The 18,397-nt window shown below is 38.4% G+C and overlaps 3 protein-coding genes across 7 annotated transcripts; 1 reads left to right on the top strand and 2 right to left on the bottom strand.

Moving 5' to 3' along the window:
* Positions 1-9: 9 nt before the first annotated feature.
* Positions 10-8,154, bottom strand: LOC141020027 (BUB3-interacting and GLEBS motif-containing protein ZNF207-like). Of its 5 annotated transcripts, XM_073495065.1 has the most exons (12): positions 8,004-8,154; positions 7,518-7,644; positions 7,282-7,420; positions 7,008-7,190; positions 6,451-6,526; positions 6,289-6,359; positions 5,978-6,132; positions 5,668-5,760; positions 4,533-4,760; positions 4,183-4,321; positions 2,732-3,258; positions 10-2,155 (listed from the first exon to the last, which is right to left on the bottom strand). In XM_073495065.1, exons 1-11 carry the CDS (start codon positions 8,042-8,044, stop codon positions 3,095-3,097), a joined length of 1,416 nt encoding a protein of 471 aa, XP_073351166.1. In that variant the 5' UTR covers positions 8,045-8,154; the 3' UTR covers positions 10-2,155; positions 2,732-3,094. The 5 variants fall into 5 exon arrangements, with proteins under 5 accessions (XP_073351166.1, XP_073351163.1, XP_073351165.1 ...); XM_073495062.1 differs by lacking the exon at positions 5,668-5,760 and having other exon boundaries at positions 4,568-4,760; positions 8,004-8,151; XM_073495064.1 differs by lacking the exons at positions 10-2,155; positions 5,668-5,760 and having other exon boundaries at positions 2,165-2,812; positions 3,071-3,258; positions 8,004-8,151.
* A 455-nt stretch (positions 8,155-8,609) lies between these two features.
* Positions 8,610-15,210, top strand: c23h17orf75 (chromosome 23 C17orf75 homolog). Its single transcript, XM_073494922.1, has 10 exons — positions 8,610-8,928; positions 9,413-9,487; positions 9,987-10,112; positions 10,776-10,906; positions 11,118-11,176; positions 11,277-11,396; positions 12,560-12,624; positions 12,787-12,926; positions 13,028-13,131; positions 13,503-15,210. The coding sequence occupies exons 1-10, from the start codon at positions 8,786-8,788 to the stop codon at positions 13,716-13,718; spliced, it is 1,179 nt and encodes a 392-aa protein (XP_073351023.1). The 5' UTR covers positions 8,610-8,785; the 3' UTR covers positions 13,719-15,210.
* Positions 15,197-18,302, bottom strand: LOC141019897 (uncharacterized). The gene is made up of 10 exons (XM_073494923.1): positions 18,240-18,302; positions 18,080-18,157; positions 17,908-17,940; positions 17,048-17,134; positions 16,520-16,611; positions 16,155-16,369; positions 15,987-16,076; positions 15,788-15,874; positions 15,630-15,695; positions 15,197-15,487 (listed from the first exon to the last, which is right to left on the bottom strand). Exons 1-10 carry the CDS (start codon positions 18,300-18,302, stop codon positions 15,438-15,440), a joined length of 861 nt encoding a protein of 286 aa, XP_073351024.1. The 3' UTR covers positions 15,197-15,437.
* Positions 18,303-18,397: the final 95 nt, after the last annotated feature.

Below are 18,397 nucleotides of genomic sequence, written 5' to 3'. Positions count from 1 at the left end.
GACACTTCGGTCTTTCAATTAAAATTTTATTTCAGCCACCAAGGGTTTTCACAAGCAATTTCCTTGAGTTGAATTACTACTAATATGATCATATGGTAAATACTGAATTTGGGAAGACTACCTTCCACTAATTTGCTCCTTTAATAAATGGAAGGAAATACAGAGCATTTTTAAACTTAAATGTCTAATCTCACTGAGATTTTAAGCATTTAGACAATGTTGAGGGCAGACATCAAAAAAACACATTAAGTTTACATACTGGGTTATATAAGGAAAAACAGTAGACATTCATACTTTGGCACAGAAATCATAAATAAAATCCTGCAGAGTATTATGAGGAAGAGATCCTAAAACACATATTCATGATTAAGCTTCAGTTTTTGACTTCAAAGCAGAAAAATATATCTTCCAAAGCTTCCAACTGGTCCTAGTAAAATCATATTCTCAGACAAGGAATTAAATGACTACAAGCAGAGGAAATGTGTGAAATCTTTTCATAAAACTATAATCCTTCAGCTAGTAAAATCTTTGTAAACGTTTCCTGTGTGATAATATAATACACCATATTATCTTTGTTCAATAATCTCTTACACAGCAGAGTTAAAGCAAACAACTGCTTAATATTAACTGGATAAATGATAATGAGCCCATACTTACCAGCGAAGACTCTGCCTGTATTACTTGTGTAAAGCATTAAATCATTACTTTAAACCACCAAAAACTATGTTGAAATATTGATCACGATAAGCAGAACTAGAGGACAGAAATTTGTTGTACACTCAAGTACTCACTGTAATTTATTTGACAGTTATTCCATGAGACCTAGTGAATCATTGACTGCCATTAGTGTAAGATGCTTAAGAATTGTTGTGGGCTCATTTAATGTCTTTTCAAGAAAGACCTCTAGATGACAATCATCAAGAACTCATAATGTGTGCACACCAGACATGTGACTAAAGTCAATTAGTCCAAATCTCAAATAAGTCTCAAGTCATTTTTCTTGGGAAGTCAATTCTAGTCAAATCACAGGTTGTGTTTAGTCAAGTCCCTCCACAAGAAACTTTAGTCTTACCTGCAGTATCCAGTCTTTATAAAGAGAACAAGGTATTAGTCGATTATTATTGACCAATTATACAACCTGTTCAAAAAGTATAACAATGAACTGACTTTTTGTTTTCTAGTCAGTGAAATAAATACAATTAAATACTTCTCAATCACAAAATATTGAATCCTATTCACTTTTAGAAAGTGAAATACCGACAGCCAGACTACAAAAAATTAAACTAAAAACAAAATGTACAGAGGCAAGTCACTTGTCATCATGTCTCAAGTCAAGTCAGGTCACAAGTCTTTAACTTCCAAGTCTAAGTCAGGTCTCAAGTCATTTATTTTCTGTCAAGTCAAGTTGCAAGTCATCAAAACAGTGACTTGAGTTGACAGAGATCACATCTCTGGTGCACACAAAAGACAGGTCGACAGGAATTAAAATTACAGCAGTGGTACTTACAGCTTTAACTAACCTGTTACTGGTAGAGATTCTCCTTCATGTAAGTAGTTAAATTCAAATGATCAAGTGAGGAAAGCTGATAAAACAAACAGGATTAAGTGGTAAAGCCATTTACAAGCATATGAAAAGTCATTTCTTCATCACAAACCTCTCAACAAACATTGAATGTATTTATACATATGGCTGTAGGTGACAGACTGTTAATGTTGTCTACATGTGGCTCTTGACCAAAAGCCATTAATATTTCAGACAGCTGTGGAGTGTAGGACTACTTCTTAACAAAAACTTCTAAAGGAATATAGTTTCATTTAATAGCTCTAGACTTTTAGTAATAAGTTATTAAATGAAAACAGAGCTTCCTGATGCTCTCATTAATCAATAATGGAGGTTCAATGGCACATAAGAGCTTAACAAGAAAGAATATAATTTACTAAGCTTACATGGCTGAACAAAATGGTGCCTAAACGCAACAACACAAACAAGGGCCTTCACCAAACTTGCTACAAGTTTGGGGACATTGAGATCCAACAGCGTGTAAGCTGTGAGGGCCCCTGGTAATGAATGAGAAGACAGAAAATGGTGAGACTTGCCTCAGGCTGAAACAGGGCTACACTGAGACAGGGCCTCAGCCAGTCCCCCATGGCATCGCTACAGGGAGAAGAGAAATCTGGGTTTTAGCACTACAGCCACCAGCCACCCGGAAGTTATGCAGCTGTACAATGCACTCAGTGCGTCAAAGACAGGCCTGCCAGTGCCATGTACAGAGCATCAATATAAGAAAAAATCTCCTTATAGCAAAAAATAAGACATTTACCAACATTTTCAATTTAAACTGAACAAAAAATCAAAAGCACAGATGCACAATTCTGCTGATGTTCATCTTCAAGACAACAGAAGCACAATCATCATGTAGTTTTACAAACCTGCTGTGACGTCTCTTTTCCCACTAACGTCCCGCAAAGAAGAGTCTTACATTTTTACCACAGTTTATTGCAATACAGTTTTACAACAATACATATACCATTTCATTTAGTGCTTCACCTATTTAAAAGGTAGATGGAGTATTTACCCATCAAAACTATGAACACAAAACAGCATGAATGCATAAACAGTTAATTGAAGCCCTCACCAAACAAAGTTGGGGACACAAAGTCCAACAGCACTATGTGCTGTGAAGGCCTCACTGTTAAGCTTAGAACAGAAATGTATTTACATAAAACTTGCCTTGATAAAGGGTGGGTACTGCCCATGTAACTCCAGCGCCTTCACAACACTACGAACCATATCTACTACACTTCTATACACCTAAATGAAACATGAGAAGGAAAAAAAGCCACAGAACAGAGATGGTTTGAAACAACAGTTCATAGTCTTGGTTAGATACAGTGTAAATATTTCCCATGCGTTCTGTGATGCGTTTATAGCTCTTTTGTTTGCCGTTTATTCAGTGTCTCTTCCTCATAGCTCAGTGGTAGAATAAACAGTACGTCGTCGTACTAGAATACCAATACTGGTTTGTCTACTAGCAGCTGAGGACATTAGAAAAGGGTTGAGTGTCCAAACCTATTGAAGAGGGGAAGGCAGGTTTCAGTAGCGGCCTCCAGGAGACATGACAGGGGGCCTCATACCCATGGGTGGCCTCGGAGGGGCTCCCTGGAACCCTGGGGGAACCACAGGAGGGGCCTGTCCGTACGGAGGCATCCCTCCTGGCATGTAGCCTGGCATCCCCTGGGGTGGACCACCATACTGGCCTGAGAGAACACAGGTTGGTTGGCTTTTTTTTTTCTTTTTCCAAAAATCAATCTTGTTATACAGTGAATGCCTCAATGTTTTTTAGCTAATAAGAGTCCACAGCCATGCAGGCGGGTCTGTGAGACCCAAGTTATTCCACATTCATGTCATATAGCAGAGATCTGAAAGATTTCCATCTTTATGAGCGTTCTTGTCATCAAGACAGTTGAATGATTACAGAATTAGTTGTGTGACTATTAAAGTACTCTGCATTGACAATACAACACCATATTCATAAAATTTAGTGACAAATTTTGATTTACGCATTCTTAAGTCATAATTGCAACTATGATGTTGACATCGAAATGTGTAATTATGCTAACTCTACTATGCTATGAACACAGCATGAGGCACAGGGGTGCTTTGAGCTAAATGTCAAAACGAATTGTCAAACGAATAATGCTCACCATCTTAGTCTGGCATGTTAACCTGGTAATATTTGCTAATTAGCACTAAACACAGTACATCTGAGGCTGATGGAAATGTCAGATTTGCAGGTACAAATCTGTACAATTTGAACCATAATGGCACTGTAGGAAAGGTCAGGGGATCACCAAAGTGTTTAGCATTTATCCTCTGGCGACATCGATGTCTGTCCTTTCATGAAAAATCATCATTCAGCTGTTGAGATATTTTAGTCTGCCATCCCTTGAACCATGCCTCTAACCCAGCTAAAGATGTTGTGTCATTCAGTATTTCATGGTAAATTATAGTATTTATGAAGAAAAGCTTAAACAATGATATATAATTATGACACTTCAGGAGATTCTCATCCTCTAGTTTTGTAGGCTGTAACAGCTAATAATAAACTGCTTTGGTTATTAGACAAAGAAAATGTGTAAAATGGAATGTTTTTATCTGAGCTACTAGCACATTGCATATACCAGGTAGGGGATGCCTCATGCCAGGCTGCTGAGGCGAGATCATGCCACCCACGGGACCCACTGACGGTGCTGCAGCGGTGCTCTGGGCTTGGCGGGGAACATTGCGCTGGTACCTGGGCAACTGAGCCCGCAACTCCTCCTACAGGACACAAAACAAACAAGGGCAAATGATTTCAGACTGAAATTCTGTGGCTCAACCAGAAGAAAAAAAACAGGAAAATTAATAAACCAATTTTATATTTTTTTAAAAGCCATTTAGTGACTTTTGCTATGATTAACAAGCCTTTTTTCCCAAAATGCTACTTACTGTAAAAACTATAAATAGAGATCATTGCAGCTGGACTACTCACCAGTGAGATATCCTCATCAGGGTGGATCAACTTACTGGTTGCACTGGAGGTGGTGAGGGTGGCAGGCTTACTGGTCACAGTAGAGGGAGGTTTGGAGACCGTACTACTGCCAGAGTTGGGGCTGGCAACAGCTATGGTGGCCTGAGTGTAGGCTGGGAATGTGGGCTTTGAGGGATCAGAGGAGGTAGAGGGGGGAGGGTGGGGGGACCCTGACACTGTCTGCTGACTCTGAGGGGGGAAAGAGGAAACACATTAGAGACTCTGCTGAAAAGCATTTAACTTTCAAATGGGGGACACTTGCAGTCATACTTTAAGGTTACTCCCATTACTGAAGTTTATATTTAGTCCATTTAAAGCTTGGCATTAATATTATTGTTTCAATACAGGCTTAAGATGGACCGGATTGGACTGGACTGGACTGGTCTTTGTACCCTTAGTGGTGGCTAAGGAGTCATTAAGCCTTTATGTGCTGAGATTAGTGCTGTGCTTTATTTTTGGGGCCCAAAGAAGTGAAAAAATATATTCAAATTATACAGGAACATGTCTTTCCATAATTTACTGACGAAACGAGATGATTTAACCTGAACTTATAGCAGGTCTTCTTCCACCAACCAGAAGGTAGAGCAGAAGCCTTCATGTAGCCTAAAAGGGGAAACCCTTCGTTTCACTCACTGCTGCTGGTAAAGCAAATTGCTCTTCACTGCATATCGACAATAGAACAGAATAACCTTTTAAAGTATGACCAAAAACTACTTTGTCCAGCCTGCAAGAAAACAAATCCAAAAGAGCATGCTGTGCTACTTTATCATAGAGAAGTTCAGAAATAAGAAGCCCACTTTACAAATCTGCACAGCTCTCCATTTTTTATATTGTTGCCGTGATTAAGCACTTTTTTTTTCAGACATATTCTATGAATGCAGATTTGTAGCAAACACAAAACAGACAAAGGCATGTTGCTTGTTGTAAACAAAATATTTTTCAAGTATTTTTCACCCACTCCCTTTAGATTTCTTGCGAGAGCAGCATTGGCAAATAAAATAGAATGACTGCACCACAGGCAAACTATACACAATTGTGTGCATGCCAATTGTAAAGCTGCAGGTTGTCAGAGTAGAGCAGGCAGACAGCTGCGTACTTGTGATGCAGTAGAAAACAGAGCTTTAGGGGAGGCAGACTGAGAGTCTGCACTTGATGAGCCTGCACTTGTACTTGCAACACGGTTGCCCATCTGCAGCACAGGAAAAGAGTAAAGAATAAGAAATAAATTTAAGAAAAAATAATAATAAATTAAGTAATTAATTTATTAAAGAAATTGCTGGGTAAAGTCTCCTTTATACCAGCTGGTGTAATACACAGAGAGCTACTCAAACATCCCACATAATTTCCTACCATGTTGGAGTGTTGAGGGAGATAAGAAGTGGAAAACGGTGTCATGAAGGTTTTACCTGTCCAGCAATGGGGAAAAGAGGTTTTGTGACATCAGGCTGGGCTGAGGGGACAGTGGCAGCAGGAACAGCAGGTCTTGTCAGCATATTTGCAGCAGGGGGGACCTGAGACATGTGTGTGATGCCTGGACGGTGGGCCACAGGAGGAGGCATGCCTGACACAAACAGAACAAATTCATTATACCAGGGAACAAGTGAGAACTCACCAAAGTGGTGTTTGACCATATTTCCAAACTTTAATTTAGAAAATTGTCATTTTAAATTTATAATACACATCAAGGCAGTGATGTGGAAGTGAGTGCTGGCATTACCTGGTGGCACACCTGGCATCATTGGAGGCATCCCTGGACCTGGAGGCAACATCCCGCCCATCGGTATCATCCTATATACATAAGGAAAATATCCTTGTTTAAAATATTAGATACAAATAGGATGGGATTAGTATTAAATGATTAATAATCCTAAATGCTTACCCTGGAGGCATTCCTGGCAGAACAGGTGGCATTCCTGGCATCATTGGTGGCACACCGGGCAGCATTGGGGGAATTCCTAAAACAAAACAAAAAAGGTTAACATTATTTATGTTAAGCTTCTATTGACATCTTGATCAATATTCCTATTTTAACATGGAATAAACTAGACCTAAATTTAAAAATAGCTGAATAAATAGCATTTTCTTTTTTTGGAAAAATTCAGTGAGTGAAGGGAATTGAATTACAAAGGGGAGATGTGCTTATAAACATCTAATGTCTGAATTAGTTGTCTGAACAGCCAGAAGAAGAGCAGTGAGGGAAAGAAGATACAGCACCATGTCAGCATCAGGTTTTAGGTTAAACACTGGAAAAAGCAACAGAGGTTGTGAAGACACACAGGACTGCTTCCTCAGTTGTTTAATATGTTACATGAGCAGGAAAATTAGAATAGCTATATATTCACCCTTTGTATACAGTATGATACTTATACAGTGATATTTAGGATTACCTCAATAGTTGGTTTATTGCAATTCAATAAATTCATTTATGTTTCCCACCTGAGTAGCTGCCCGGTGGTATCCCTGGAGCACCGGATCCGGGAGGCATGCCAGGCTGGGTCATAGAAGGGATGTAGCCTGCCTGGGGTTGGCCTGCAGCAGGCTGCTGGAAGGAGGGACCAGGCTCATCATCGTCATCGTACTCATCAGAATCATCCTGGTTCTGCTTCTTCTTTTGAGTCTCTGAAAATAGAGAGGAGCATAATAAGTCTCTAGAATAGACCATAAAAAGACAGTACAATACAGTAGTTAATAATTGCTTTGGTGCCAATACCTTGGTTCTTTTGTTCTAGCACTCTTCTTCTCTCTTCCATGTCTTTTTCGGGAATACCCTCCATGCCATATATTTCCAGCTCAATATCTGTTCTTCCGGGTATTGCATTAGGAACTCCATCAATGGTCTCTTTATGTACCTGTGATACAAGTAAAACAATAAGGTATTTTTTAGCATACAAAACAATTAATTTGGGTTTAATTTCATGAAGATGGTTTGCACGATTCTTTCCTCACCTGCATACAGTGGATTGCAAGCCCAGGGCCAGTGTAGAGCTTTTTATGACAGATGTGGCACTTGAAATGTTTGGCCTTCTGATGCTGAATGAGAATCTTTTCATCATCAAAATCTCTGTTACAGTACCTGAAATTACGGTTTAGGAAACCCTTACCTGGAAAAACTTGACCTTTGCATTTACATATTCAAAAACACCTCGCGAATAATAACAACCCATCACAGGATATCAAAGACCGACATCGCGTCTATTTACTATCCTGTCATAGTAGTCATTCCTATTAAGCAACATCGACAGCAAGTCCAGGATCTGTCATGCGGACTACATATTATGAGCCGACAAACATGTACACACTGATTATTATTAGAAGCTCAGGTTGATTTGACGTTAGCTCAGTCGACAGAAGATAAAGCTGTCTACCACTGACACAGATTAATACATGCAAGATAACGTCATAACACTAAAGGTAAGATGTGGAAAAGGATACCAGCACCAAGGCTTCATTTGCTTTTTCTTCTTTCTTCCCATTATTTCTGTAGTGACAGTTTACCGCCTGTTAATCCAGTTAAATAAAACAGGTGTTAGCAAACCAACCAGAGCGGAAATGAAGCAATTGAAGATGGCGTCAGTATGTCCCGCAAGAGTCTGCTGCCTCAGGCGCCCTCTGGTGGTCCACAACGTTTAATTGTTTAGCAAAAAATCTTATTTTGGACCATTACTTGTACTACACCCCCAAATATGTTTGATTTTACTACTAGTAAATTGACGTCCACAGCTATCCGAGCCACGGCTACATTTGCCGTGTACTTTTCAGTCATCCAGCTCTAGCTAACCTTACAAGTCTGACGTCACATAAATCCACAATTCATACAATTCAAGCACTTGAATTTAAAGGTAAACGGCAAACATGATATTTACACGGCCATTTTAAACGTCGTATTAAAAATACTTGCTGGGCTGGAGTCAATGTTTAGGCTACTTTCACTGATGAATGTCCCCGGAACCGACATAAGAGGTCGATATTATAGTCGGACATTATTGAGAACGTACACATAGCTTTGTACATGCGCACAACGCATATAAACGAGAGGGATACATTTTACATTTTGCTGCAGCTGTAGCATTTACCCAGTTGCAATTAAATATCAGCCAGAGATCACGACGTTAATATTACCTTTCTACTGACACAGCACAGCTAAACAACAGAAAGTCGCCCTTGTTGTCCCACTTTTAGCCGACTGCTAGCTGGATCCGTGCAGCAGTAGGATCATGTTTACCTCCCAAACCTCGTCCTTCCAAGATTCAATTGACGTGGAAGAGAGAGATGACTATGACAGCGAAGAAATCGCTGGATACAGCCAGAAAATACAGTTGAACTGCTACTATACCATCTATCTTTATCAGGGCACAAGGTAATAGTCGATATTTGTTGTCCGACTTTTTCTGTTTTTCAAAACAGTTGGTGTTGCCATAAGATGAAGGCTCTGCTGCAAGTCTGTCTGTAATAGAAATAATGGAAATTTGCGTTGCGTAAACGGTGTGATGTTATATGTGTAAGGAATTGTAATCATTGTTTTATAACGTGATATCATTTTTTTATTATTATTGTTGGATTATTATGTATTGTTTTCACTTTCTACCCCTTATCCTACAGCAGACCACATAATTACTATTCTTTCCTTTCTTCCTGAATACAACCAGGTCCCTGGTGTAGAAATGAGTGTGTCTTTCTGTACCACTGTTTTATTTATTATGCACTGATTGTTGCCCTAAAGCACTCTTTAGTTTTTTGTAGTTCTTCTTCCTAATCCTGCTGACAGGGATATACATGCAGGTAAAAACAGATTTCTGCACTGAAAACTAACCAGGTGATGAGTGAACTGTCAATTGTCTTAGATCTGAGGCTTCTGGGGAAAATGTGGCATGGAACCAGAGAAGAGCAGACTCCACAACCAGTCAGGATGACTTTAGGTAACAAAGGAGCCATTCACCTACCTTCTCCTTGCTTTCAGTGGTCGTTTCGCTTTGGCTTTCACTGTTGTGCTTTGGTGTATCCACGGGCTGTCACTGGAAATCCAATCAACATGGAATCAATGCTGTTTTCATTCGTGATTTTGTTCTTTCTTGGTCATTGCTGTGCTGCTGAGTTACATGGCCCTTAGGTCTCTCCCAGTCTGAATGGGTCTCTCCACCGTGTCATGTGAAGTTGGCAAAAAAATGAATTAAATTTTGTTGAATGTCTGAGTGTTAAAGCAAAATGGCAAAGTACATTCTGTCGGTGACTATGTGTTTTCTTGACACCCAGCGGGGTGGCACAGTTGCAGCTATGTGACTCAGTTGTGTGTTGTGTTGGTTGTGGCTAAGTCATCAGCTTTCTCCATCTGTTCTCCATTGACTTGAGTGGCTTCCAAATTCTTCATTGCCTCCACTGGCTGCTTGCATCCACACTGACTTTCTGCCCTATCCACAGCCTGACACTAATAGACAGCAGCCTACCATCGGAGGCAGAACCTGAGCTGCGGACTTACATTTCAAGGAGGCTGAGCAAAGGAGCCCTGCTGGGAGGCATGGGCAACATCGCCACGGTCGAACTCAGGTAATAAGTTTACATATTTCTTCACAACTAGAGGTGCAACGATTAATGCATTAATCAAATTAGTTGTCAACTTTTAAATTAATTGCCAACTATTTTGATAATCAATTAATTAGTTTGAGAGTTTGAGAGTCGGATAAAAAAGATTAAAATTCTCTGATTCCAGCTTCTTAACTGTGGATATTTTATTGTTTCTTTACTCCTCAATGACAGTAAATTGAATATCTTTGGGTTGTGAACAAAACAAGACATTTGAGGACGTCATCTTGGAATTTGAAAACAATGATAGACATTTTATAGACCAAACAACTAATTTATTAATCAAGAAGCTATATGACAGATTAATTAACAGTGAAAATAACCTTTAGTTGCGGCCATACTCATCATCATCAATCATTAATGCTACATACTAACTAAGTGGGACACAAAATCAAGGTATCATGATAAAACAACTCAAGATCATGCTTGATTTCAATCCAACTGGAATGATGCAGCTTATGCTTCATTGTCATTATAAATGGTACCATAGGGGATGCAGCTCGTTTGACACATCACAGTAATAAAGTTTGAATAATAGTAATAGAATTTAGCAGGAAATTAACATTCAGAAGTGGACAAATAAGTATGTTAGTTAACACAAATGTGTTGATTATTTACTCTTCCCAGTATTCCAGAGCAGGCAGTTGGCTGCTACTGTTGTCTCCTGGAGCAGGAAAGGTCTCCTGAGCAGCCTGATGCTGATGGAAATGGATATGTCATCTGCTTTATGGGCGGCTCTGAAAAAGGACTGAACTTATATCCTTTGAGTTTAGCTGTCTTTTGCATAGTGTCCTCATGAAATCATCCTTAGTAATGAGCATCATAGGAGGTTCGCCAGTATTAATTGTATAGATAATCCTTGTCATTATAAAAGTTTCTTTTTCTTTTTTGCTTTGTTGTATTGTTTTCCACTTGTAGCTTTGTGCAGTGAAACAAGCGCTAGTTCCAATTCCTTGACACAATTCACATTTAGATTAGAGCTTGATAAATATGTCCAAGGCCTGCATAGCAGCCTGCAAACCCCAGAGGTATGCATGTGTAAAAACAGTGTAATGAAATTATATATATTGTAATTCCATAATTATTTTGCCATATTAATTTGCCTTTGTGTGTGTGTGTGTTTGTCAGCTGCAGAACCTTGAGACAGAGGTGCGTCCCTATCTGAGCCGGTGGTATGAGGAATCTGTCATGCACATTCATCGTGTGGTGCAGCTGGTCCAGGGCAACATCAGCTTCTTGCTGCATGCTGTGAGTCATTTTTCACCCCTACAGTATGTCCAATAAAAATAACTACTGACCAAATAAGGCTTGTCAGAGGTACTCAACCAACCTGAGATACAATAAATAATGAGAGGTAAAGCATCTACACACACTGATCTGTTCATAATGTATAAATCAATAACGGATTATTGCACAGATTGGAGTTTGCAGATGCTTTTTATATCATTTCACCTCAATAAAATGCTATCATAACATAACCACAAATCTCTCCCTTGGAGCAGCATCTCCTTTAGAGACCCTGTTCACAAGGTTTTAAACATTATCATTGTAGAACTATACCAAATTGCAATATTATAGGTTATTTGCTTTATATTGAAATTCTTTTGTTTAGTAAAAATATTATGTGAGTAAAAGAAAGCTAAATATAATATGAGACATAAAAAATCTGTTTAAAAGAATATCAAAATCTTAGATAATTACAGTGTGACTTGCCAAGGTTTGGAGCTCATTGAGGTTTGGTTTGCAGTACTCAAACCAATAAAACAATTACATTTGATCTAGACATCACCAGTGATCCTTTCCTATAAAACTATAACACATTTACCTCTGCTAATTGTGAAAAGTTTATTTTCCTTTAAATAAAAAAGTGTAAGTGTCAAATTTTATTATTATTATTATTATTATCGATTAATCTGCTGATTATTTTTATAATTAATTGTTTTAGTCTATAAAAAAAGTGACATCTTGAAATTGCTTCTTTTGTCCAATCAACAGTCTAAAACCTAAAGATTTTTTTGTCATTTATTATCATAAATGACAAATGAAAGCAGCAAATATTTGACATTTTTGATGACAGAAATGATTAAGCGATTATTAGAATAGTTGGCAATTATTTATTTTTTAATCGACTCATTGTTGTAACTACTGTCATAACAGTACCTCACAATGAGACGTTTTCATGGGTTCCAAGCCTCACTAAATTACAACAAAACTATCTAGATCGATAATGTACCCTGGCTAAGAGGAAAAGTAAATATCCATCTGTTCCTTGAAATGCTTATTTACTCTATGCATTAAAAATACTGTAATTCAGTTGATTAATTTTGTTATCAGTCAAATTGCACATCTGTACAAAGACCAAGCTTTTTTCCAGAGCAATGCATTTCAGCCATAACATCTTCTGTATGCAGGCTCTGAGTCACACACATGTGGAGGTCAATAATTCAGATGAGAGGACAAAGACTGATGTGTCCAGGTGAGTTAGGTGATAGCCCCCGTAACACCACTAACACATGCTCAAATCCTAAGACTGTTAAAAAACAGTAACAGTTCTGTCTTCCTGTTGTTAATTTCCATGCAGTACAGTATATGATTATTTGTTTGTTAGCTGTTAAATGTCTATTGTGTTATGTACCAGGTTCATCAAAGCAGCCAGTCTGCAGGGCCTGTCCCAGCAAGACACAACAGCAGCTTCTCTGTGTAAGGCTATGTCAGAGGACACACACTCTGACCTGATCATAGATTGCTCCACCAGCCCACCCACACTCTCTAACACTGGTAAGTCATGCTCCATGACATATACCTGATGAGGAAAATGTGGTTTGGGTTCTCTTCTCTTTCTAAGTCTAAAAGTCTAATAATAATGTTTTATCTCCTAGTCAGTAATCGTTTCTGTGATGACTGGATTCAGGCGTTTCTAAATGCTGCAGAGCGTTGTAATCCTTTCCTGCTCAGACAAATTCTGGAGAACTTCAAACTCAAGGTGACAAAACATACACACAGACAGACTAAAAACAGAGTTTCTTTACCTGTTTTCAAGTCCCAAGATTTCCATGACTATAGAAGTCAATCAGCATCAATTATACTGATGGCAAATAAAAAAGTCCAGAAGAAAATTGGTACAATATAAAAAAAAGGCCAATGATGACATGCTTCAAGTCTATATATTTTGTCACAAACTTATGAAACAAAGATATCAGCATTAAAAGTCCCACTGGCCCACCACAAGGTTGAGAAACTTTGGATAATAGCTCTCAGTTCCTCTTTGTACAGATGCCTCTTTCCCTCATCCTGATCTCTTCCCTTTCTTAACATGCTTCTTCCTCTCTATCAACCACTGCTCTCACTCGACAGGCCATCCAGGACATGAACAGCCTGAAGCGTTTTGTGCGGCAGGCAGAGATGAGTCACTACGCCCTTTTTCGCTGCTGCCAGTTCCTACAGGGCTGCGGAAATGGAGATGTGTTGCTGCAGAATGCCAGGGCTGAGCACAGCGACCTGCCTGAAGCCTGCAGCATCATCACTGTCCTGGAGGAGTTCCTCAAGGAACAATCCCAGGCCCAGGCCTGATTCTATTAAAACATGTAACTCAGGGTTGTGGAGCCTGGAAACTTTCTCTGTAACTGCTGAGACAGTCTGCTCTTACAGCCACAAAACAGATAACCTAGTACTATCTTCAACCCAGCACTACATCTTAATTTAAAAATCAGATTGCTTGTTAAAAATTTGACAGTGAGGATATGTAGAAACGACCAACTTCTGAATGACATTTTCAGAATTTAAATATAAATTATTAAACGTATCCTCTTATGGCACTACTGCTTCTCAGCTAAAAGAGTGACAGTCAGATGTGGAACATGTACTGTAATAGACTGACAACTTACATTAAGCTTCCCTCAACAAATGTCGCTAATAATAGTTTATTGACTCTGTAACATTGCTGCACTGGTCTTAACAATTAAGGTTAGTTGTAAAGTGGTGAAGAATTATTGTAAAATGAATTAACAGGTGAATTCAAATGAAAAGTTTTAATGTGCATGTCAGTTTAGATCTATTTCTATAGTGGCACTTTCCCAATAATTTCCTTTTTTGCAATTTTTGTGCTGCGTGAGTGTGTAACAATACTATGAACCAAATATTATTTGTAGTGTTTTGCTAACTGACAATGATCACAACACAGAGCTGATCCAAACTAAAGCTTCCACTTATTGGAGTGTAATTATCTGTTGCTCATTTGATGTCCAGATATTTTTTTATTGTTTTATATTATATTTGATTGTACTCTTTTCTTTTGAGAAGAAACATATTGAGAATGCACAAATCACTTTTATGCATTGCTTGTTATATAGGCCTTCTTTTTGCTTAGATCTCAACCCAATACCTGCACTACTATGTTATTTTTGTCTAATGAACACTGCTACTGTATGTTTGTATGTGTATCCAGTGATATTCGAGTCAGTTTAATCCTTCTCTGGGAATGCAGTGTTGTAAATATAACTGTGATTTTTGGATGTCATTTTTTTGTTTACAAAAATCATCCCAGCCGTCACCAGCTGAAGACTTGATGAGAAAAAAACAAAACAGGCACAATGTGGCCAGTCACTCACTACTTTTAGGAAGCATTTGTTTAGTCTAAAAGTTCTGAAATATTAATACCCCTTAAGAGAAGAAATAAAAATATAGAATGAAAGTAGATGATATATAAAAGTGCTCACAGTAAATGTTAGCATGCTTTAATTTTATTTTCCTTTCATTGTGTACCTACAGCAAGTTTTTATATGCTATTAAACGCATAAAGGGTTTTAGAACCAAGCTTACACCATTCCTATTCAAACCAATCCAAAGTGTGTAATACAGCAATATCAATGTCGGTGGTGTACACTTTCAAACTGTGAAGCAGTGACATGTAAATGAGTCATTTTACTATTGTGAATCATAGTCTGACTGACTACAATGCGTGATGTGTAGATATTTCTGTACAGTGTATTCTGCAGTTATAAATGTCTATGTGGTACTGGGTCTTGTATAGAAGGAGTTGAATTAAATACCGCAGTTGAACCTCTTTGTGGGTGTGCATGCTGTCTGGATACAAAAGTTCTTACAAATGAGACAAACATTATTAACACTTATATCTGTTGCATCAATAATGTTTCATTGCCTCAAGCCTGTCAAAGCATTAAGCACAACGCTACAGATACTAGGCAGAAACAGTCTTCGTAACAAAGAAGAAAGAAGTAGATGAGGTTGCTGCTACCCTCCAGTTTATCACTTGTGTCCTCAAACTTGACCTCATATCATCCAGTAGAGTCCGTCCTCAGGCTGCTCCTCTGAGCTGAAAGCTTGAGACATGCATATGAGAAAGTGTTTGCAGATGCTGCATATGTGGCTTTTGTTACATGAATCATTCTGTGTACATATTGGCAACTGTGACTGTCTTATAACAATGAGCATGGCAAAAGCATGACATGAAGCAGGATTTACCTGAAGTGTGATCAGACAACTTCCTCAAAAGAGAGCTTGGTACATCATAAATGTTCTCTGTGGGGTCTTAAAAACAGCAAACAACAAAAAATGTTTAATATTTTAGTAAAACCAAGTATTTAAAAGCTAGCTGCTGGGGAAAAAACATGTAATCACACCTGGATTTTCAGGAGCCCTCCTACAAGAGAGAGGAATGTCATACACGCCCTCGGCCATCTCTGTTGAAGTGCTGCGCTCACATATTTCTGAAGGGACAGAACACAACACATGATAGGGCCAGTTTGGACATTTACCCCTCATCATACTGTTTGTTATGTTAGCATAGATGACAAATTTAAAGTATATTTAAGATCATACTTTTTCTTTTTGGTAAAATGTCATAGTCTCCTTCTTGTCCCTCTGCATTGCTCAATCTGCTGGATGACTGAAGGCTGTTGAAACTCTCACCTGAAAACAGAGTCGTTAGTATCATGTAGCTGGAAGTACAACTTATTCAAGACTTAATTAACAAATCAAATCCTTTACCATTGTGATGCTGGAAGTTACAGGGTGGCAGTGTGTTTTGGTTCGTGATCTCCTCAGGCAGGTAGATGGGGGAGGCGATGCTCCTGATCTCATGGTGGATGCGGCCTGTAGGGGCAGAGAGGGGTCGAGCAGGCAGTGACTCCATCACACTGTCACTGTGTGAGCGGATGGGTATGCTGCTGTTTGTTCTCTCTAGCTGCTCACCCACTTCAAGGCTGAAGAAAAGAATAATGGTCAGTGCCTGAGCAGCTGACAAAAAAAATCACCCAAATGCATGTGAAGAGTTCAAGTCCACTTGACTAAACATGAAATATTTTAGTTTTAGTTGAGATCTGTCATGAGGAGAAAGTCCTCTTCTTACTCACTGTGTGCTTCTGGAGACCCCAGTGGTAGAAAGATGCATGGCTTGCCATAGGTATCCTACCCACTCCTGTCTGAGAGCTGCTGTTTCTGCTGCCTAAACACACACACAAACATATGGGTTTGGAGAAGTGATGGAAGAAGTATCACAATCTCTTGCTTGAGATAGTACGAAGACCACAATTTAAAAAACTTTGTTACAAGTCAAAGTCAAAGTCAAAGTACATTTTTTATAGTGCTTATTGGTTTAATTTTATAAACTCATATATTTTGAAAATCTTTGTATGCAAGTAATCAAAGAGATGTAGTAAAATAAAAAAGCACAATATTTCCCCCCGAAATGTATAGGAGTAGAAGTAGGAAGTATTAAACACTCAATTCAAGGTACGTAGATGTAGCTCAAAATAGTTCTCAGTTAATGTAGTATAGGCTGCTTTCAACCACTCATTTGGAGGCAAAGGTGACCTGATCCGCAACACTCGCAGCCCTCAGATTGATGAGAACACGACAGTCAAACCACAGATATGACTTACCAACAGTTTTCTCTTTCCATTGGTCATGATGATCTCAAACATAAAGCGCTTACTGTCTGCTCTCTGGACCTCTCGCACTGACTGCACCTGACCCAAGAGGGAGACACAAAGATCATAAACATAGGTTTCCTAAATAGAAACAATGCAACTGTGGAGGAGGAAGTTACACCAGTTATACCTTACCTAAATAAACATAGCAAAACCACAGTGAGAAGTACAATGTTAAAAGTGAAAGCCATGTACTCAAAGTTTCACTTAAGTCAAAGTACATTAGTATTAGCATCAAAATATACTTTAAGTACCCATAATGCAGAATGGCCCATTTCAATTTAACATTATATTGGCTAATATTCCACAATTCAGATGCAAATGTTGTACTTTTTCCCACTACATTTATTTGACAACTTTAGTTACTAGTTACTTTAATATTTAGTTTATTACAAAATAAAAACAAATAAATTACATTAAGTAATCAATTAATAAATTAAGATAATAACTTTAAAATACAATTACTGATTCCCAAGGGGGAATTCACAAGCTACCCAACAGATAAACCACATTTACCAGCTTCAACATGAGTACTTTTACTTTTAGCACATTTTGATGGTATTGCTTTTGTTCTTTTACCTAAGCAAGATTTTATGATTTTACTTGTAACAGAGTATTTTTACACTGTGGTGCTGCTACTTTTACTTTCGTACAAGATCTGAGTACTTCTTCAAACTCTGGATATGTCTTAATACTCAGAATCTGTAAGGTAGCTAACTAAAGCAGCCAAATAGAAGTAGTGGAGTGCAATACACAGGTGGTAATTAATTAAAAGATCTTCTTTCAACAACAGCAAAGCAATTTACACTTACCGTGTAAATGTAGTAATTGCCTTTCAGGTGAGACTGTGGAGAGTAAAGTCAGCACAAAAACTCTTAAGTCATTGAGCTCTTTGGGTTAAATAAGTGGTACTAAGCAGACCACTGACAAGAAAATTTTAGTGTGGATTTTAAAGATATTTACACCGCAGCAAATGTTACTTACAGCGCTGCCGTTCTTTTTTGTATAGAAGAACAAGGTTGTGTTTTGAAGCCTGAACCAATACGTCACCCAACTTATTTTCTAGCAGCAGGAAACAAAATATTAGTCACTTTCTTTGTAAACATATTATTCACATTAAACACAGAAATAGTTTGTAACTCACCAAAGTATCTCTTCTTTTCTCTAGGAAGCCCTCAAACAATAACTTGGTCCCATCGATAGACATGTTGGCGCCCTGTGGTTATTTCACACTGTGGCTGCTAGAAGTTTATAAGTCCATCTACCTGTGTATGTGGTGCAACTTCCTCCTCACATGGGCTG

The sequence above is a fragment of the Pagrus major genome, chromosome 23 (genome assembly GCF_040436345.1).
Source record: "Pagrus major chromosome 23, Pma_NU_1.0".
Classification (NCBI taxonomy): domain Eukaryota; kingdom Metazoa; phylum Chordata; class Actinopteri; order Spariformes; family Sparidae; genus Pagrus; species Pagrus major.
This window is presented reverse-complemented; position numbering and strand designations above follow the sequence as displayed.